The sequence below is a fragment of the Ascidiella aspersa genome, chromosome 1, assembly GCF_963924565.1.
Source record: "Ascidiella aspersa chromosome 1, kaAscAspe10.2, whole genome shotgun sequence".
Classification (NCBI taxonomy): Eukaryota; Metazoa; Chordata; class Ascidiacea; order Phlebobranchia; family Ascidiidae; genus Ascidiella; species Ascidiella aspersa.
Window position 1 is genome coordinate 1,305,789 of NC_139447.1, and position 22,434 is coordinate 1,328,222.

General features: G+C 35.3%; 3 protein-coding genes across 3 annotated transcripts; 2 read left to right on the forward strand and 1 right to left on the reverse strand.

Moving 5' to 3' along the window:
• Positions 1-2,646: 2,646 nt before the first annotated feature.
• On the reverse strand, positions 2,647-11,450 carry LOC146166453 (stress-induced-phosphoprotein 1-like). The gene is given in 13 exon segments (XM_083380379.1): positions 2,647-3,279; positions 3,900-4,039; positions 5,184-5,320; positions 6,018-6,179; positions 6,665-6,781; positions 6,784-6,878; positions 7,447-7,676; positions 7,916-8,087; positions 8,478-8,631; positions 8,979-9,120; positions 9,433-9,564; positions 10,345-10,431; positions 11,433-11,450. Coding segments are annotated over 13 exon segments (1,659 nt in total). The 3' UTR covers positions 2,647-3,206.
• Positions 11,451-12,017: 567 nt separating this feature from the next.
• LOC146166454 (glutaredoxin-related protein 5, mitochondrial-like) lies at positions 12,018-13,395 on the forward strand. Its single transcript, XM_083380390.1, has one exon. The coding sequence runs from the start codon at positions 12,018-12,020 to the stop codon at positions 12,576-12,578; it is 561 nt and encodes a 186-aa protein (XP_083236516.1). The 3' UTR covers positions 12,579-13,395.
• A 7,187-nt stretch (positions 13,396-20,582) lies between these two features.
• Positions 20,583-22,179, forward strand: LOC146166455 (equilibrative nucleobase transporter 1-like). Its single transcript, XM_083380403.1, has one exon. The coding sequence runs from the start codon at positions 20,583-20,585 to the stop codon at positions 22,164-22,166; it is 1,584 nt and encodes a 527-aa protein (XP_083236529.1). The 3' UTR covers positions 22,167-22,179.
• The last annotated feature ends 255 nt before the right edge of the window (positions 22,180-22,434 follow it).

Consider the following 22,434-nt stretch of genomic DNA (forward strand, 5'->3'; position numbering starts at 1 on the left):
TTTTACAATCTCGAACAGCAACTCCTCAAACTCGATTCGTACCTACTTAATGTTCGAGCAAACTATTTAAGCGATTGCGAGTTGTCATTTTATTGCATGCCTGGTTAAGGGGTAATAAAATAGACGTTTCTCTTGACGGGTGGATTGTAGGGTAAACTATTCTACGGCGCAATATCTGAGCGAGTGATTCTTAACTTTTTTTACTGCGGAACATTACTTTATTTGCTTTGCATGGACCACGGTAGGCAAGAAAAATTAAAAATAACGTAAAAAATTGATTTCACAACACAAATAGACTTCGAAAATTCGGTCCAAAAATGTGAAAGTGAAATGGAGCCTTTATAATATACATTCAGTGCAAAACCGTTTTATTTTTAATCAAACTCTTTTCTTAAAAACTTGATTTACTTTTTAAATGAACATTATTTTAATTAGTCCTTCATGGACCCCCTAAAACTAGGTTACCAACCCCCAAGGGGTCCATGGACCCCAGTTTAAGAACCCCTGATCTAAGGTAAATAACTATATTTCGGGCGTCGTTGCAATATCGTAACGTCGAAAACCGTAAACTTAATATAAAAAAAAACGTTTTACCAAATATTAAAACTTAATATATAATAAGGTGAAGAATTGAGGAATATATATAAAACTCGTTATTCATTTAGCAAAGACATATTCTCCATGTGAACATTTTCTGTCAGGAATTCTTTATTGTTTACGTCTTTCTAAAGCCTGCAATAAAGTTACAAAACAATTTGCACAAGACCTAACTTGTCGTGGAAGAAATCGTAAACATACCTCTTTCAGAGAGAATAGTCATGACAAAATATCAAATATCAACGGAAAACAATTTAACCTTATGGATATTTTTCTATTTTGTAGCTTTAAAATTTTCGTCTTTTGATATAGTAGTTAAAATCGTAGCGAACGTTCGTAACAGCAACTTCAGTTAAATCCAAAAACACTTTATTCACCGCGTTTTTGCGCTTTATACCTCCCAGGCTCTGCAATAATGCCTTATTGTCTCCTTTCCAATCTAAACCACGGCACACGCCCATCGCCGGATAAACTGGTCTGCACAATGTTGACTCACTGACCGTTGGGCAAACTTTACTTGCTGTTTGCGCGTCTGCTGATAACGGCTTGTACTGAGGGAAAGCGTTCGTCGATGACCGGCGTAAGGTTTCTCTTGAAAATTGTAAATAGCTGCAAGCCAATCTTGCTGGAAATGCGTCTTTACAACTCGTGATGCAAAACTAGCGCGTTTAAGGCTGATTCGAACATTCACGCAGCCTCGTTAAAATTTATTTATATAAAGATGTTGGGTACACCTTAAGTAGGCATCCCTTGATTTACTTCCTCGTATAAACAAGAGTTATGTCAGTGTTTCTCAACCTTTTTGCGGGCGACCCAAATAAGTATGAGAGCGAAACTATGGCGGCCAAATTTACTTCACTGACCTTTACAAGTGAACAAAACCTAAGACGCTAACATAAAAACTCGAATTTAAACAATATGCGCCATGTTGTAACTTTTCATTTTTTTTAATTTTTAGATATATCTTGCTCAAAACAAATCTTAATAAATCTAGCCATGGGAAACAACTGCAGATGGCGACACAAATGTGGGTCGCAACCCTTTGATTACGAAAGACTGGTTTAAGTACTTCTAACATAATGTAAGCCTGTCATTCCTTTGTTTTATTCCGTATAACCAAGGGTTGCTACTTCGTACAGTACAACTTTGTTGTTTGGCATCGGGATTATGTAATAAAGAAAGTCAGGATTTTCACCTTAGAGCCAGAGTTAAAAAGGGGGCTTAGTGTGGATTAAAATCTCCTTCATCAAGATCTCTTTCGTTTAAGTGTAAATCCTTTCCCTTCTCTCTGCAATGCTATAGAGGTGGTTGGAAAACACAATAGGAACAAAGTTTCACACCACAGTTACCTTTTCTTTTCTTTTTCTAATGTTTTGTATCTTGTCTTAGTGTTGTAATCTTAAAACGTGCTAAAATAATTAATCCTTATTCTCATTTGAAACAATCCACCGCACAACTAATTTGTTTCTTTAAATCGTATGATAAGCAAGCTTGCACCAAACGAAATAAATAGATATAGTAAATTAAAGCAACCCACAACAAACAGCGGGTGTTGGTTGAACAAGAACTCTTCTAAATCACGGTGTGAAATACTGCGTGGGCGAATTAATAGCAAGTTTTGTGGTTAATGATCGATTTCATTTGAGAAAAGGTAGCTCTAACCCTCAGTATAAATAGAACAACAGATGAAAGAACACATTTTCCCCTCTTCACTAGCTATATATTATTCCTACCCTTTAGTTTTACAAATATATAATTAGTTGTGAGGTGAACCCTTTCGGGCATACAGCATAAACATATAAAGTTCGGTTTAATGTTCTTTAGGGCCCTCGCGTGGTATGCCAAATTTATTATTTACAACACCAGCGGCGCACTCTGCCCATTCTACAATTAACTCCTGCGTTCAATTTTGGCGCAAGTCTAACATTAGAATTTTAAGCCAATTACTATTTTAAATATTTAAACTTGGACTTGAAAAGGACGTTTATTGTACACAAGTGTGTTTTAAGAAGACACAGTTATTCGTCGTATTAGAAATATAATAGCCCATAAAGTATAGGTAGCATTTATAATATTCGAAACATTCAAAATATTTCCTACTTCTGTATGGGCTTTAAAATTATTCGAAGTAGACATCCAACCATTATGCTGCACGTTTTTAGTGTTTTAGCTTTTTTTAGCTTTTTACCTTTCCTGCGAATATAACAAATTCTTGTATTTTCTCGCAAGTAAATTCGACGAAATCAGCGTGAACTTTAAATTCGCATGAAAGTTGCCACAAAACGCCGTTAGACGTTTATTACTGATAGCTCAAAACAAGTATTCTTAAACCAGCATGCTGCTTTATAAACAATTAAAGTACAAGCATTAAGAAAATACCTCGTAAAAGCGACGGAGTTGGCAAAATGCGATAAACGTTGAATAATTAAAACAATTTCCAGCCATTTTTTTCCAGATTACAACTATCGAGATACTGTGGCTTAACGTTGTCAAAGTGGAAAAATTACACGAAATATTGTTTCAGTTCCTTTTTACAACGAAAATGTCGTTTGGGTCATCCATGGCCAGGCACGATTTTCGGTGACGTCATAACGTCTGTTGTTACGTCATCAACGGACAGACAATACGCCGACGTCGAGAAGTTTTTGGATGTTCCGCGCGACTTGAGGGTTTTTCAAATGTCTGAAACAAAGAGAAAGTTTAGATTGTGACATTTTTTGATATCATGGCGGATCTGTGCTGATTCTAACTCATTCCAGTCAATTAACAAAAGCGTTTTCTGTCTTACTAAAGAAAGCACTTTGAAAGTAGTAAATGAACATAGAAATGTAACGAAGCTTCCTAACCTTAAAACAGTTTAAATCCATTTAAGGAAATACTCGATACCTTGTGGACTTGCGGTACAACATAGGCAATAGTATGATACCACGGTATAACTAACGACCCAATGCAGTAACCTTCGGATGTTAAAAAGTATGAATAAATACAACGTTAACTACACCTTCGTTAACAAAAAGGTTTACATTGACACGCGTTAAGCGTTCTTGAGATGATTGAAATTTGTTTTAAACATAAATGGGCTTCATGTTTCTTTCTCCGCTGCTTGGCTGAAATGTTATTTGGCTGTTTTTTTATTCGTCAGGTGTTAACACCACGGTTTGCGCTCAACTTGCCGCGTTTCAAAATAACTGGGGCATTTCCTGTTTACATCCTTCCTTACACGGTACAAAAAAGGTGATGATTTTATCAGGTTTTGCTTCACAGCCAGAAACACCAAGGTTTTTTTTTTTTTATCAACTTACTCCTGCAGAGCCTTTGGATCTTCTTGTATTTGATCAAGTATCATCTTCATGGCAGGATCCCTCATTATCTGCATAACTTCAGGGTCGTTCATCGCTCGTCGCTGCACTTCCTCAGGGTTGTTGCGGTTCTTGTAATCACCCTGAGGTTAAAATATAAAGAAGATAATAAATACGATGTTGCTACCTGGCATAATATATACCAGTGCTGCAATGAAGTAAGTCTATTACTTGACTTAGGTGCCCTTAAGTCAATGCTTATAAATGACTTTGGTTGAAATTAAGTGTTTTCATTTACCACAAACTGAGCTATTTATCGCAAGTTTTGCATATTTTTTAGTTGAAATATTGCTCGGACAAGTGTCCCTATTTTTATGGTCTATCGTTGCATTATTATATTAGTGGTTTGGAAATGACTTGCTATAATAATTACTTGAACTGGGACTTGCTATTTTTTAAAAAGACTTGACTTGGACTTACGTCATTTCAAAACAATTATTTACAACACCGGTATATGCTGAATAATGTTTATATTTACATAACGTGCGGTTGTTCTTGACAAGGCAGGCACCAGATTTAATTTTATTTTATTATTAATTTTTTACTTTGATAATTTTTTTTGTTTTTACAAATGTAAGTGTGTTATTAAGTCATCGAAAAAGCGAAAATCTGTTTACTTTATTATTGTCATTTTGAGTGAAAATCAAGCAGTTTATTGACTTTCCACAAGCTGAACGTATAGTACTAAAGAAACAGGATCTTAACACAATGTTTTTGAATAGTTAAATAAAGTTACAAAACGAATTTAAAAGAAATTATGATCATTAAGTTGCACCAAGGGTAGCGTATTCAGCGTGACTTTACCAACTAAAAGAACCTATTTTCCTAAAAAAACACGTAACCCTTGTGAAAAAATACATTAAAGAAAACATGTTTTTACCACAAATTTTTAAAACCCAGTTATAAAAAAATATTCGAAAAAAATGATGAAAACTTGTACCTTATTTTTTCGTTACCTTGGTGCAAGTTTTAAGACATTTATAATTTCTTTCGAATACTTTGATGTAATTGAATTGAAAAAAATTGATTATGGTAAGCTTTTTTTTTCTTAAATGTGTTTTTTTATAAATATTTTTTCTTACATATACGAAAAACTTGCACCAAGGGTAGTACATTCAGTGTGACGCCTAATAGCGTATTTTTGTAACTTCGTGGCGCCGTTTAAAGTAAATATCCTCAAAACCACTAACTTATAGCATGTAAACACATTAGGAAGCTTATACTTACGTGCAGGCATCTCCTCATTCCGTCGGTAGCTTCAGTGTTACTTGGGTCGATATCCAACGCCTTCTGGTAAGCATCAACCGCCCGTGAGAACTCCTTCAACGCTTCGAGCGAACTTCCTCGACGCACGTGGCCCTTTACTGCGTCACAATACCAAGTTGTTACGTCATAACAGGGATAGATAACAGTTACGTCATAGTGAGGTAAGGCGGTTAGGTCTTAATTAAGGCACGTTACATTGTTAAGGATCATTGACATGGACAGAATTCCCTCAGGTTTTAGGACAACTGTACATTGTGTGGGTGGCAAAACTTCACTATAATAGTAACTCCAGCCAAATCTTTATGTTGAGGAATATGGCACAAACAAATTTTACTGCAGTTTCTTTTATATTATCGAAGCTATCTAAAGTATTTTTATTCGGTTGTATTTGTTCGGCGTAAAACAACATATTAACTTATAATAACAGTGTTTCTCCACCTTTTGTGGCATCCCAAAACACTAAACATGAGTACAAGAGCGGAGCTTTAAAGTGCCAACTATCGTTACTGGACATTTTATGGAGGTGAACAAAACATCAGACTTCAGACATCATTCATATTAGTGCAAATTTAATTAATGGGGCATATCTTAGTATTTTACTCACAGTTTTCTTACATTTTAAAGAAATCTTGTCAGGACCACTTTACAAAAATCTATGTAAAACTACTACATTTAGCGTCTCAAACCAAACCAAAGTAAACACAATTTTGAGTAACGACTCTTGACCCATTGGTTGAGAAAAACTAACTTATACTTCACATACACAGTGCCATACTTAGCAGGTTGTTGACTTACTGAACTTCGGGTCTTTTGCGATGCATTCGTCGCAATCTTTAAGTGCAAGTCTGAATTCTAGCAGTTTCATGTAACAAGCGGCTCTGTTCGAATAAATGGTTGCATTACTCGGGTCACGCTTGATCGCCTCCGTGTAGGATTTCAATGCTTCTGGGTATTTGCCTGAATAAAGAATATGAAAAATTAATAAAAATCCACCAAGTTTTAGGTGCTATGATGATTACCCCTAGCAAAAACTTTGGGTGATCAGAACCCTAGAAAATGGCACATATACCCACAAAATATGGGGCATTTTTGCATAAAAATGTCAAACATAAATTATGCCAGAATTAGTCCAGTCTATTTGGACATTTTTACCCTTTTTACAACTTTCTGGCATATATATCATTTATCAGAAGCCATACTGTATGTTACACATCACAAATAATTATTAGGCCAGATAATCTGAAGTTTTTTGATTACAACTTCAACTTTAGCAAATAAAATAGTATTAAAGTAGTTTAGGTTAATAATTTCACAGTAATATCATAAAAAAATTTGGTGTAAATATTACAAACAAATGTTACCAGAATAAAGAGATATAAATTCGAAACGTTCAAAATGTTACCTACTTTTACATGGGCTTTGGTATTTCTATTTAATCTTACCCGCTTTGTACATTTCATTTCCCTTATTCTTTTCTTCTTGTGACAACTCTGGGTTGATGTACGCAAGTCGTTCCGCTTCAGCGATTGCCTTCTGGCACTGTTGCAATTTGTTGAGCCTTTATTGCGGTGTTCCGACAATGCTTTCTCATAGTAAGTAACTGCACTTTTGTATTCCTTCTCTTTGAAATATGAATTTCCAATCCGACTGAATGCCCTGATAAAACAAGTTTTAGTTTAAGATTATAAAGTATTGTGTGAACAGCTACTAATAAACAAAACTTATACCTAGATCTAAAATGGATTTTTTTAATTTTACACCCTTTTTATGAAATAAGCTCTATAAAAAATACATTAAACATTGGACAACATACTATTTAAATTATTTGTTGAATATTAAAATCTTTTTGAATACAAATTTTAAAATAATAAAACATCGGTCTCCAAAGGTATATTGGCAGTTTTCTGTGACCCTTTCTAGACTATCTAGCATGACCAATCAGACTGCTCAGATTTATAAAGTTATCTATTCCTCTGTTCATAATTCAGAAAAAATGTGCCACTGAACGTCACAAGGGAGGTGGTCTATGAGGTCATAATAAATAAATTTCCTGGCTAATAACTAAAATAACAAATTTTTTTAACCCTAAAGACTGTTTAAGTGAGGCCCACCTAAGAAATTTAAACTCAAAAGCGACCACTCTCTGTTGTTATTTAAAAATACACATGGAACAGCTAGGCATTAAATGGCAAAAATGTAAGCAAATAAAAATTACAACACCTACTTTCCAATAAGTTGAAAGTCCGCCCTGTTCTGCCGTCCTACTTCAATCGCATTCTGGCATTTTTCCCTGCATTTTTCCATGTTGTCTTGCTCGTAATAAACAGCAGCCATATTGGTGAGGAAGGTCATATTTTTGGGGTCAAGGTCACAGGCCTTCTGGTAATGTTCGAGGGCATTTTCAAATTCTTTCTTTTTGTAAGCAGCGTTTCCCAATTGCTTCTCATCTTGAGCCTAATAAATGCAAAATCGTTGCTTTGAAGATTTGATTTACCCATATTTTGGTGTTAACATAAAAAATCTAAATAGCAAAGTTTAAAAAACATTTTTAACGACTACATATTTTTGGATCATATTTGATGAGAAGTAGAGAATAAATTTTCTTTTAATTTCAGGAGATAAAAATAATTTTAAGAAAATCGGTGATAAAAACTTCATACTTTACACTACATTTGCAATGAAACGAGACTCACAGCTTTTTCATTGTCCTTTAATTCCGGTTCTTTAGGTTCTTTTTTCGGCGTCGGGGTCGAATTTGGTGCCGGTTCCGTGTCCATCGGTTCCTCTTGACCCCCGTTGGCCATTTGAAGGTCGATTCCAAGAATAACGCTTAACGTCTTCTGGAACTTTGGATTCCCCAAGTAACTAAACAAATAGAAGAAATGCAGTTTTACAATTAAGTAAATGAAAAATTTATTAGAATTTTGGGAAATGTTTGTTTACTTTATAAGATCTTTGTGGTTGCCAAAATTAAAATTATTTTAAGCCTAAATAAAAACAAACACCCATTTGTAAAAACTGTTATTTGGGGACACAATAGTTTAGCAGAATGAAAAAAATAAAAAGGCATTCTTAGTATAAAACGTTTTTTTAACAGCTTTTAAAAAAGGTGGGCTTTAGGATATGAATCTAACTAAAAAATAAAAGGTTTTCTAAAGCATTTTTAAACCACAAGAACACACACAAAAAAAACAGTTTTACTACAATTAAAAAACAAGTGAATGATGCACAATAATCTTAAAAATGGCATTTTACGTTCCAAGGTCTTTGGGATTTTTGCTGAGATTAATCAGCATTTGTAGGTAGGCAGGATCGTTAAAGTATTCTTTGGTTGTTGGGTTTGACTTCAGTTTCTGAATCATTCCGTTCAGGTCAGAGAATGGGTTGACTTCTTGGCTACCTGCAGGACCTTTGAAAATAATAAAAGTTAGGAAAAACATTTTTTTTTAATTTAAAGGTATTAGTAATTAAAAAATATGGGGAAATGGAAACATAATATTATTAACACTGATATCAAAATTGAAGAATAAAGATTTAAACTTCATTTAACGAAATGGTTTGGTTACACCTAATTATACTGATTTGAACCCTTTTTAAATAGAACTATTTTTTTAAAGGTACACCGTTTTTACATATTTTTTTAAAACTTTGAAACAATTTTAATATTTTTTTTGAAACTGGTTTTTAAAACAAATAATAACAGTTAATTAACAAATAAATTTTAAAGCTTGTTTAAAAATTGACATGGTTGCAAACCTGTTAAATGCTCGTTGCATTGCTCGACTCCCTTCTTCAATTGTTCGTTATTTGAATCAAACTTTAAACCTTCCTCATAAGACATTTTGGCTTCTTCATAGCGATTTAAAAACTCAAGGGCAGATCCTTTTCTTGAATAACCCTAAATTAAACAAAAACACTTGGGAAAACATTTTCGAAACATTAAACATTGTGCAACACTCTGGATAGTCAAGGTAAAAATTAAATTGATGAACATTTTGGATTGTGTCTTAAACAATAATATAGTGAAGAAAAAACAAAGCAGTTATTTATCAAAGCCTAAAAAATGTATCAAATTGTGAAAACACAATGCTATGTTAGTACTAAGAAATATAATGTTTTTCTTGGCAACAACATAACTTTCAGTGATTAAAAAAAAAGAACAACACATTGATAAAAATAAAAACAAACTTAAAATAATATCTGAACTTACCTTTGGCCAGTCGGGCTTAATTTCAATTACAGTTTCTGCGTCTTTTAAAGCGGCCACATAATTTTCCTGCTTTGCATAAGCGGCTGATCGGTTGCTGTACAAAACATGGTTCTTTCCGTCCAATTTTATGGCCTGTAAATAAGATAATTTGAGATTACAAATGATTACTTGCTTTAAGCTGGTCTACATTCTCTAGCAGGTGAATACCGTTATTTTTTAATTCAATGTGTTCACACTTAAAAAAAGGGCGCTGGTCTCGAATCCTACTACCGTTATTAAATTAACACGCAATTTTTGGGTTAGGATGAGAGTTAGCGTTTTGGTGTGGGTGGATCAAGTATTTTATATTCATTATTTAATAATAACACTTGACCCACCCTAACCAAACGCTAACCCACACCCCACCCCTATAATATTCTGCATTGTGGTAGGATTTCTAGACCAAAAAGTGATGTTAGACTCCAATTCACATATGCAAAAAAATCTGGCAAAAAAACATGCACACTCCAAAGACCTCAGCATGAAGGGCCATGATATGCATACTGGACTTGAAGGGTCTTCATTAAACATTTAGAGATATATAAATAAAAAATGGGCACTGGTCTAGAATCCTACCGCCTTAACATTTATTAAATCAATACACAATATTTTGGGGTGCGAGTTAGCGTCTGGGTTTAGGCGGGTCAAGCAATATTATTTTAATAATACTTGACCCACTCACACCCAAACGCTAACCCACACCCAAACCAAAATAATGTTTGTTATGGTAGTATTGTAGTCCAACGAAAAATGTTCGGTATTAAACTTATTTCTATAACTCTGTTTTATGAACTAAATACTTAATTTTAAAATTAAATGCTTTTTGTAAGGTTAGGATGAATTATTGTTTAATAAATGCTTCATTGTACTTACATCGCTGTAGAAGTCTATAGCTTCTTTTGTGTTTCCATCTCTCAGAGCTTGATTTCCCTTGTTCTTCAATTCATCAACACTTCCCTGCTCGACAAAATCAAAATTAGAAAAGCCACACAAAGAGGTAATACAATTCGTTTAATGAAAAATACAACATGTTTCGGGTCAAACTCAAAATACATACAGGAAAAAGTGACGCTCTTTCAGTTATGCACATAGAAAGTATGCAAAAAAACAAAAAAATACTGCATACCACAAGTTATTATATTTATTATTAATAATAGCACTTGGTCCACCATCACCCAAACGCTAACCCGCACCCTATCCCAAACAATATGCGTTGTGGTATGCGATATTTGTAGATCATTTTTTTGCAAATATTTCTACGAGCATAACTGAAGGAGCGCCGAAAAAGCTCACACACACTATAAACACTTTTGGGCGCTGGTCTAGAATTCTACCACAACGCACATTATTTAGGTTAGAGTGCAGGTTAGCGTTTGCGTTTGTGGGTCAGGTATTATTATATTCATTGTCAAACGTGAATTGTGTATAAAAAAATCTTCTTTTGTTTTTTGGTGTTTAAGAAATACAATTCTAACAAACCGACGAAAAATATGCCTGTTTATAATATGATTCAAATTTAACAAAAATAAAAACAAAAGTTAAATAACGCAAGTCATGACCAATTATAAAAACTTTTAGCGCTAATCTTGAATCCTGCCACATTTTCGACCAGCACCGAAATTTACTTTTCACTTACCATTTTAATGAACAACGTTTTAAGAAACAAGGTTTTTACACAAAATCAACTTTCGAAACAAAACAGAAAACGCGAAGCATGAGTTTTCGAGAATTCTCGAATTTTCTTATCCAATCAGAGAAATGTTACACACCATATTATTTCATAAAACGTCTTTAGGATTTTAAAAGCAAAAATTGTGTTGTAAACCTGTTTAAATATATTAATTTATGCTGATAACATCAAGTAAGGACGAAATTTTATCTAAATCCAATCTAAATCGCCGTCCAAAATAACAAAATACCCTTTTTAATTAAAATGTTATAAACTCAAAGAGGTAACTCACCATCTGAATATCTTTCATATTAAATACTGCAAACATAACGAATTTTGTTAACAAATTGAATTGCTGGTGATCCAAATTACAGTATTTATAATTTAAATAATTATATGTTTTTCTACTTTTATTTTTACCCACGTGAATTACCAAGGGAAATTCCCAATTCTGTAGCATGCAAGTGCGCCACCTTGTGCCAAATGAAAATGGATTTGTCAAAAAATCTGAGAAAACGTTTGTTATTTTTATTACATATATTGTTTAGGGCTTGGATGAAAGTACATAAACGTTTGTTATAACTTGTAAAAAATAACACCAACTTAACGTATATTACTACAATGAGTCAATGACTTAATGAAACATTTATGTAGTTTTGTCTAACTTTAACAGTTAACAATCTATGTCAGTTGCGAATATAACAACAGTAACTTTAGTATCTTTTGGAGATTTTAAAGTTGGAAAAGTGTTTGAACGTAATTCACTTCATGTTTATTACAATGTTTAAGAGTTAAAATTACAGTTTATATTTTTTGCAAGATAAAACATTTATTGACAGTTGTAAATCTAGTATTTTGGGAATTAAGATCAATCAGCATGACAGTTTCTCAACTTGCAACAAGGCTTCTACTAAGCAGCCAACGGAATCCATTGGTTGCTGTGAGATCGATGTCTTCAATGTTGAAACTTGTTTCAATTAAACAAACCGAAGTTAATGCCATGATTAAACCTGGTGCATTATTTCACACACAAAGTCCTCAGCTCATTTATTTGAGCTGCAAGTTGTGTAGCGCTGAAAAGGTGGCCGATTCTGGAAGCAAGGATCACATAAAGTCATTGGTTGATAAAAGAGACGTGGTTGTTTTCATGAAGGGCGTCCCAGAACAGCCAATGTGTGGGTTCAGTAACGCTGTCGTTCAGATTCTGAGAATGCACGGCGTTGAGTACGATTCCTACAATGTTCTGGACGATGAAAACTTACGCGCTGGAATCAAGACGTACTCCGAGTGGCCCACGATCCCACAAATTTACCTCAAAGGAGAATTTGTCGGTGGCTGCGATATTCTTCTACAAATGCACCAAAGTGGAGATTTGGTTGAAGAGTTAAAGTCTGTAGGAATAAGATCAGCACTGTTGGACAAAGAAAATGAAAAATAAAAATTCTGAAAAAAAACTTGCTGTTTTCAAAACATTATATATAGCAAAAAAACTTGTTTGAGCTCAGTGAAGCAAAGCAGTTTCGCCAGTGTTTAAATTTATTATACATAAATTATTTGGTGACAAATATATGGTGTTATTTTTATTAAAATGATCAACATATAACTAAATTAAGGGTCATCTTGTAAAACAACTAACAATTTTTTTGTGTAGCATATTTAAAATATAAGCATCTTATTAAGCAAGTGTTTTTTTATTGATATAGGTTTTTTTTATATCTTATCCTGAAAGAAATAATGTTCAGATTTATTTCTACAGTTATAATCTTTATTTGAAATCAAAATGGATACTTCTTTTATTGGTTAGATTGTTTTTTGGTGTTGACATTTTATGTTATTTGCTCACTGCTTACAAAATATGTTACAGTTGTTTTGTGTGTTTGATTCATTTTTTTCCTTAAAATATCCTTTTCCTTTATTATGCATCAAACTAATTTTCTTCCTTAAAACAAGTTTTTTAGGAATATAAATTAGTGAAAGCACCATGATTGCTGCGACAAACTTGCCCTTTGAAACAAATCGCAGAGAACCAAAAATTTGAAATTATTTGTATGTTTTCTTTGTAAAGTTGCTTGTGGTACTGTTTTCACAATTTGACATTTTATATAACTAGACAATCTTGTTAAAATGCATACGTTTTTTAACAGCAAAATGAATTTGTATACAGGTTGGTTAGACATAAAATTAAAAAAAGTTGCAAATGTATCTTTCGTTCTCAAACACGGGGAAGCCCCCGACATATGTGATAACTTGCAAATAAAAATATGAAAGAACACACATTCTGGTTTATCTATGTATCCTAGTTTAAAAAAAATTCAAATCGCTGTATGTTAAATATTTTAGTGGGAAGAATAGAAAAGCTAACCACAATAATAACTTAGCTTTCAAAATTCACCACACCCACTGCCAATTTTTCATTTCGTTTTTTGTAAAATCTTCCACCCTCAACCTTGAAATTTTATAACTAAATTGCTTAAATCCGCTACAACGAGTTTACATAAAACAAGGATTTTAAGCAGAGGTTCAACTGGTTTCTTGCCGATAACAGAAACATGAAAATAATAAAATATTACATTGTTTTAACATTACCGGTACTTCATTGTCTGGAGTTTTAGATCTGTCTTGTCAACTTTAATAGCCTTAAAATGTGTTTTACGAATCGAAAAGTTAAAAATAGCACTTGTTTTTAATGAGCGGTGAAAACTTGTCACGATTTGCTTCTAGCGTTAAAGAGATTTATAAATATGAAGCCATTAAATTCACTTTATTGGTGTACACTGTACACAAGTATTTAACGAGGACAAGTTCAAGTAAATATTGCACCACAGGCAGAAATACCGTTTCAGTTCCCTTACTGCTTATAATAATAGTAGGCTACCATGGAGATGGCGAGATTACTTTCCTCTCAGGTGTCACAACTTGTTGTTTACAAATAGTTCGTGGCGCTTTGGCGTTCCACGTAATTATAAACGAGCAGTTTGTTTACGTTAAGTGGGTTCTGCATTGCGGCCTGTATGAAGCACAGGTTTACCGAAGAGACTTCTAGTGAATGTTCGGAGGAACTTGAAACTAGCGAAAAAAACTAGAAGTTGACTTGAGTTTAATTTAAGGTGCAGTCAAGTTTTTGCCATAAAATATATACGGACGATAAAAAGTGTCTCTGTTTTACGCCATGGAAGTCGGTCTATAACATAGCTCGCAGCTAAGTTTTTTACTTTCAACACTTTTCAGTGGATTTACTTTTGTGACATACCGGAATTGTATTGCCTAATTTTGTCGATTTATCGGAGCTTAGCCCGTTTTAAACGGCATTATATCGGTGATTATGTGTGCCCTAATGCTAAAAGCAGTGTTGCTTAACTGTGCTTCTAGAATTACAAGGTTTGGTTAAATTTATAACAGTTTTAATCAGAGGTAAACAATGAAAAATTTCGTACGATAACGCATAAAAACATTTAGAATTAACGCTACAAAGTTCCGTAATGACGGAACGTTTAAAACAAGTCTTTGCTCAATATTGTTCATAAATATGCAATTGAAAAGTGAGTTTAAATACATTCAAGAAAATGGCGGGATAGCTATGTTAAAGGAATACCTTCTGGTAAAAAATAGCGCTAGTTCCAGACCGTTACGGCATATTTTCACCACTGTTTTTAATTCTACCAACCCGAATACTAATACCTTAACTCACTAATAATCTAAAACCAAATCTATCTTACGTTAAGTAATGCGCTTCGCATGTCAATACATTTCGTACCGTGCTTAAAATACGATTTTTCAGCTAAACACGCCATGAGGAAACACCGTATGCTTTGGACAAATTAATACCCGCTTTGAGCTGCTTGACAAAGCTTAAATATGATCAGGATTTTGCACAGTAATCACGACATGTTGAATAATGTATCCATGCATGATATACGCTTGACATGTGTTGTACATGCAGCGCACAGGCCAAGTATACGACCTTCCTTATTCCATTCTACTTAGGAGGCAGCTAATGCAGACCAGGTTGCTTAACATTGCTGACCCAGATAGCAGTAAGAAGCCTAAGCCTGCCAGCCACAAGTGTAAAGATACGGTGATTAAAGCGTTACTGTGATATACAGACTATATGCTGTGACATACAAACAATATAAACGGTAATATGCAAGAGATTATTGTTATTATTAGTTTAGTGTAAGATAAAGCGAAGTAATAACAAAAAACAGTTTAAATCTGTTATTAACAACAGTCTCTCTTACAGTTGTGAATGGTTTAAACTAAATGTGAAATGCATTTTTGCAAGCACACAACAGAAAATTAGCAGCCAGGGGTGAATAGTTATGGCAAGGCAATGACATATTTCCGCACTTAAGCATACTCAGGAAAACGTACAGCGCACAAAAACATCCTGTTTTTCGTTCAAGCGCAATGCTTCTAAAAATTTGCATATACAGCTTACAATACAACGTTATACGATTTTTTGCTGCAGAAGTTCAAAGGCACCCAAATACAAGTGGCTTAAACTTGATTTGCCACAATTGTCAACTTATAATTCATTTCGTCTAAGGACTGTCCACTTATTCCACAATATATCGTTTCGTCAAACGTTTTGTCTTTTTAAAATCCAAACCAAAGCGAAATTTGATAAACGGATATCGTACATGTTAGGTAAAATTTGAGCGCTTGATTATATTTCGCATTAGAAAAAGCTGTTTTGTTTATAACCTATAGCTAAAACGTTAAAAAAATTGGCAACGTAGTCATTTGGCGTTATCCAGACGATTAAATGTTTTATCATTTGTGTAATATCGCCACTATGCCTAAGCTTAACTTACAAGTACTTTTAATGCAAAATCACAATCTGTCTCTCAATACTTTGTTGTTTTAGGGAAGGTTTTAACGCTTGTTGTATTGCTGTGCATTGCCACTAAAAGTTACGCAACACAGTCGAAATATATTAAATTGCTACATTTGAAAGCTTTATTATACCCAGCATAGTTAAACAGCAATGAGCGCCAATGATCTGAGTTTCTTTCGCAAGGTCAAACGTATTCCGTGTCTTTAAATAGGTTTTAGAGTAGCACACCTTTTAACCAACGGGTTATCAACCTATATAGACCTGGGGGGCACGAATAACGAGTCACATAAAGGGTAACCAGGAGGCTATATTTAAAATCACATTGGATTGAAAGCTTTTCCACAACCGTGCTGTATTAGGTCAAAATAAATACAACAATTTACAAAGACAAGTCATACAAAAGCACCTTGTAGGAATGTGGGATACTAAACATATTATTACGATACCAATACACGATATTTTAAGACAAAGTATCTCGATCCAAACCGATGCTAAATAACGTCATTATTAGGTTTATTCCTTGGTTATTAGACCAAAGTTTGTTTTAGATTTGAGAACCACTATGTTTTATTGTTTATCTATCAAGAGCCTTTTCAAGGCAAATTGCTTCGTCGGCTCACAAATCATGGCTGACATTCCTATAACAATTTAGTATCGGACCAGCACCGATACCGTCCAAGTATCGTACCAGTACAGATTGCTCTCAAATCTTACATTTATTTTATATCAAAATTACATTCATATTGAATAGTGATTTTTATAGTTTAGAACAGGCCAAGGGTGTTGATATAATTATTTGGGCAACCTAGTGCCAGCGGACCTGTGCTTTGTTGGTCAACCCTGCTTTAACCTTTACCTAAACCACAAAAATGAGGCGTACATTGGTATCAGACTTGTCGCACATTTTCAAGTCTCAATGTGCATGTTTGAAGCAATGTCAGTAGGGAAAAAGCTAAATCCAGTGGTGCCAATGATAAATAGTCAAGTGCAATCCATATCCAATCGTACAATAAGGACTAGTGTCAGCAACCAAGTAAACAAACCAACTTTTGCGTGCGACCTAGATTGAGTTCAGAAAGGCACTGGGTAATCCATCATCTATTAGAAACCGCTTTTCAAATATGCTTAAGGCCAAGTGCGTGCAACATACGGCTGTGGGGTAGAGCAACCTGCGCGAACTTGGCGCGCTGGAATAGGTTTTGGGCAATATCTCCGAAAGTTGTGACGATACAGAGTTGAAATTTTTACACAGTCCTTGTATTGGTTACATCTTTCCAGCAATCACACTTTTAGCAAAAAATATTGAAAAAAAATTAATATTCAAAAATTTGAATATTAATATTCAGCGATATTAACCCTTAACTGTTGAGCCAACAAGTTCAAATTTGCAGGGGTTGGCAATTATTTTTGACAAGGGACGCATAAGAGACAAAAAAGTCTTGGCGTCGGATCAAAAGGGGATTTAAAATACACACAATATAAAGTGTGATTCCTTTGTAAGGACAGCTATAAATATTATAGTTTTGACAAGCTGGTAAGAGTATAGGAATAAGTGAGGATGCCTGGACGCCTTGCATGTATAATGCAGTCAATAAAAGATTTCAAAGTAACAAAAAAGGCCTGTTTTTATTAAAAGTTTTATAAAAAGTAAGCCGCGGACTGGGTTAAATTGCTTCGCGGGCTTGGTTTGCCCAAGTCTTGGACAGAGTTAACTGGTTTTGTAGCTCGCACAGCCTGCGTCAAGTAGGCTATTCCACCATTAGACCGCAGGTTGTTGTTTTTAACGGGACTATTGGCATTTTGCCTTCGCATTGCGCCACATCAAAACTCCCATTGGCCGCACTGTCATCAAATTTAGTTTACTGCGGCTTTCCATTGTTGAGTCATCATATATCCTTTGTTCATAAACATCTGAAGCTGGAAGTTTTGTAAACGGTGAAAAGTACAGATAGAATTACACCTCAGCGTGCCATACTTGCACTCATCGCATTTGTTTGTAACTTTCATGTTTGTTGTGTGCTATGGGAATAGGCGTCATACACAGGAAACCTATGCAATGACATTTGTGGTAACCAATGAGGTCCACGTTAACAACTATATTTGAACTTAACCCGGTTTTGAAACAGTTGCACTCCATTGCTTTAAACATTAGCTTTTTAGTTGAAGGAAAATACAGTATATTTGTCAAAGCTACCGAGCCTTAAACGTCGCACGGTTTCCGTTTCCCTAATCCAATGTGTTGTGTTTACGTGAGGAGGGTTTTATGATAGAACGTCTACTGTCGTCACGCCCGCATGTACTTACCAGACGCGAACCAGTTTACAAAGGCTGCGTAACATGTTGTGGAACTTGATAGCTATATAGTGTATTTAACTGGGATACCAAGTAATTTGCAGCCTCAAACGACATTCAGAGCGATGTATATTGAGAAAAAGTCAAACGTTTTACATGACAACGGATTTTGTGCAGCTCAAGGTATCAAAGGCTATCTTAATCATTTCTTACTAAAACATGAGTAAAAACAAACAACCTGAATATGTTTGTTATTATGGCTCAATCAAAATGTTACTGGTATTGTTTGACTATGATAGCCTATACCAGTGTTTCTTAAACTGGTGAATGGTTCACCCCAGGGTGAATCAAATTTTTGCTGGGGTGAACCAACCAAATGGAGCGAATAAGGGTGAACCGTCAGAAATGTATGATAGCTCTGCAGTAAATCGACTGTTGTTTTTTGGTGTGTTTTTTTTGGCTTGTTGGTTTGCACTTAGTGTATAAGTACAAAAAGTTGGTGACTGTGTTTTGGTAGCCTTATATTTTGAGACTCGAGAAAGTGTAGATATACAATGGTAAAACTTAGCTTGAGTTGATCTTAACAAAAATCGAAACAATCTAAGTCATTTTGTGCTATATATATATAGACGAGATAGTTTTATCATATTATAAGACAAGGGTGAATGAAATCTGGAGATAGATGCTAGTGGTGAACAAAACTAAAAAAGTTTAAGAAGCACTGGCCTATACTACTCTATTGCGGTGAACTAATAAAAGTTGTAAGCCGTTATCCTTATTGGTTTGAGTTTAGTCTGCTTTGCTACGTATACTGTATATAGCTTGGAAATAATTGTCAAAGCAAAATAGTTCGATTAAATCGACGTCATCGATAAAGTTATGATAATAATTATGAAAATGTCGACTTACTCGACCTTTTTGACTTTGACATTCATTACTATAAGCTGCATTACAGATCAGTGCATAGTGTATCTAAATAATGCATATAGTTTGAAAACAACCCTAGCTTGTGTAGAAATTGCGCCGTGCATTGGCACATAATACAACAGTTGTGACGTCATAACACTAACTTCCCTTTCCTGTGTCCGCGCGATTTTACAATAATGAGGTTTAGATTAGATGCGCGTATAGAGGGTACGAGTAATATAAGCTATCGTCGAAAATAATGACATATGAAATAACAGGGAGTGCTAATAGTGGAGATATAGGCGAAAAAACTTAGGACGCTGGTCACTGTAGAATTCTACCTCATTTCCTTCCGTAGGTTTATATTGCTAACATTATTTGGGTTAGAGTGACAGTTAGCGTTTGGGTGGGTCACGTTTTATTATTATACATTCTCCATATTTTATTTCAGGTATTCAATTATTTTGAACGTTAACTTGAAAACAATAGGCATTGTTATGTCAATGGAAGTTTCCATGGCAAATTTCAAGCAAATATCAAAGTAAGGTAATTAACAAAAGTTCTGTTGAAGGTTAAATGAAGGTAGTTTGACGTTCCAACAAACTTCTATCGCATAAAACGATGCGGATTCAGTACGTAAGTTAATATCGGTGACATAGTTATAAATATAACCACCATATCAAAGTTGTGATGAGTTAAATTAAAATTTTTGAAATTAAAGCTATCCAGCAAATATTTAATGTGAACGAACATAAAAACGCGTCATATCTGTGTTAACTGTATTGGAAAAAACCGTCAACAGAGCGAAGGAACTGCGCTGTATCTTATTACAGGGAAACGCTAAGAGCTATCGTGAGCAATCTTATTAACAGCTGTGTGCTAGCTTTTGAATGCTACTTGCAACTGTAGCTATTGGGAAATGACCGGGTTGAAGTGTTGCAAGGTACTGTGATTATCAACTGAGCGTGAGGATAGAGCTATGTGTGTACTTTGTGCCTTGGGTGTTCAATAGAGATAAACTCTAAAGTAGAAAATTGATATAATTGAAAATATAGTCGGTCTTACTTTTAGTTTTCATGTAAAACAATCTGTTGTTATTTTATCGCTATAACAAAGCGCGTTAATGCTAGGGTGAAGGTTGTAAAAGCACAAACATATGCTAAACATGATGTAACGTTGTGTCGTTCGCAACGAAACGGATACAAACCTAGCGCTGCTTTTGACTTTACCGTTTGTTTAGTCATTCTAGAGTCTAGACAAAGTTATATTTATTACAGAAAATTAAAAAAAAAATCGTAAAGAAGTTGCGAAGTTTGATTATTTGGCTTTTGAACAAATGCCTTATTTAACAAATATAGAATATTAATAATTAATTTTAGCTTTACAAATTTATTTTTTTCAGAAAGTATGAACGCTAAAGCCGGTATAGCCGTAAGCACTGCCTTGCTTGAATGCCTTTTGTTTTCTGGCGTGATAATAGGATGGCCCAACCTACAGCGAGCTCTACAATCAACAGGGCACTTCAAATATCTCTGCAAGAACCACACCATAGCAAACGACACAGCCCACAACTTCACAACCTTCAACGCAAGGACTCGTTTAAAACAAGATTTCAACCGCACAGGGATGAACCAAAGTGACCCCGCGTTTGACGTGACCCGGAGTAACCTCACAGCCAGCGAAGCGTGTCCAGAACAACAAGAAGCATTCAACTTGATCTTTACACTTTCGATGTCTGCGCTAAGTTTGGCCGCTTTACCCTTGGGTCACGTGATCGACCGCTACGGCACGTGGGCGATGCGTTGCGTGGCAACCACGTTATGCACTAGTGCGTTCGCTGGCCTGTCACGCATGGACGCGCACAGCTCGTGGCTTCTCTACCCATGCATGACGGCCTTGTCGATCTCAGGCCTCGCCCTGCTAATCAGCAACTGTCAGCTCAGCAAGCTTACTACGTCACTGCGTTCTGTCTACGTCACAATACTCAACGGGATGTTCGACGCCTCTGCTCTCGTGTTCCTCCTAGTGGCCGCTCTCAGCGAGCGGGGAATCCCCTTGAGCGATATCTTTACGTTTCTCGCGTGCGCGTCCGCGTTGCCATGGTTACGCACTTTCCTGCTGATGCCGAGAAAACTGTTGCAGGATCCGGACCTCCAGGGTGTAAACCACGAGCGCCAGGACTCTGTGGTGCAGGATAAATTGTTGCCCAAGTTTTCAGAGCAAAACATTCCTGAAAATACCAAAGAAATCCCAAGAAGCGATTTAATCGAGCAAAAACAGCGAAAATGTTCGTCAAATGATGAAACGAGCATTTCCAGTTGTTTTAAAACCGCGTCGCTTTGGACGAACATTCTCCACTTGAGCCTAAACAATCTTCAGATGGGGGTGTTTGTGGGCACGCTGGTCACGTGGTTGGAGAGCTTTGTGAGTCATAAAGCGCTTGACAACTACACCGAAGTGTTCGGCGTCATGCTGATAGGTGGCGCTGTTGCTTCACCGCTCAACGGGCTTTTAACAGACGGGGTTATCAGTTTCTACAAGGGGAGGGTGAGGAGTAAAACAGTACGCACCCAGAGGGGTCTTTGTGTGTCCGCGCTATGCACAAGCTGCCTTGGAATAGCGCTAGCAGTTGCAGCACTCGCAAAACAAGTTCTAACCTCGTTTGTTCTTTTCGTGCTTTTTCGTTCATTCGTAGCCGGTTTCAACGCAACTTTTGTGTCGCTTTCTTTCCCGTTAAAGCACTTTGGAAAAGTCTACGGCCTTTGCCAGGTTTTTGCCGGCTTGGTATCGCTTCTTCAGTACGCCATGTTTAAAATAACAGTCGAATTCGATCCAAGTTTTACAGCAATTCGTCTCACCATGTTGGTTATAAGCCTAGTTACATTAGCGCACCCTTACCTACTTTATCGACAAGCTTTTGTGAATTACAAGCGTAATACTGAACCGAACAATAATGTTGAACTTGTAACTGTTTCAAAGCAACGCATTTAATTCGCTTGTTTATTTATTTATAGAAACGAGCAATATACGTGGAATTCCTGACGTTGTTTGTTGGAATGTCGATTTGAGATAAAATCTTGGCTATCAACTTTCTGTCGTTTTATCCGTTTTTTAATGTGTCCATCAAAAGTTTCATATTCTCTGAATAAAAATGTTACGCCATGGCAATAAATTGACATTTCAGCAAGCAGTCGCGTAGCTAGCCGAAAAAATTTGCTATTGTATGTATATTATATATTAACTGCCGTATCGAACAAAA

Bases quoted from the DNA above. Each gene is read 5' to 3' on its own strand.
- LOC146166454 (XM_083380390.1), top strand. From the start codon at position 12,018: ATGACAGTTTCTCAACTTGCAACAAGGCTTCTACTAAGCAGCCAACGG.
- LOC146166455 (XM_083380403.1), top strand. From the start codon at position 20,583: ATGAACGCTAAAGCCGGTATAGCCGTAAGCACTGCCTTGCTTGAATGC.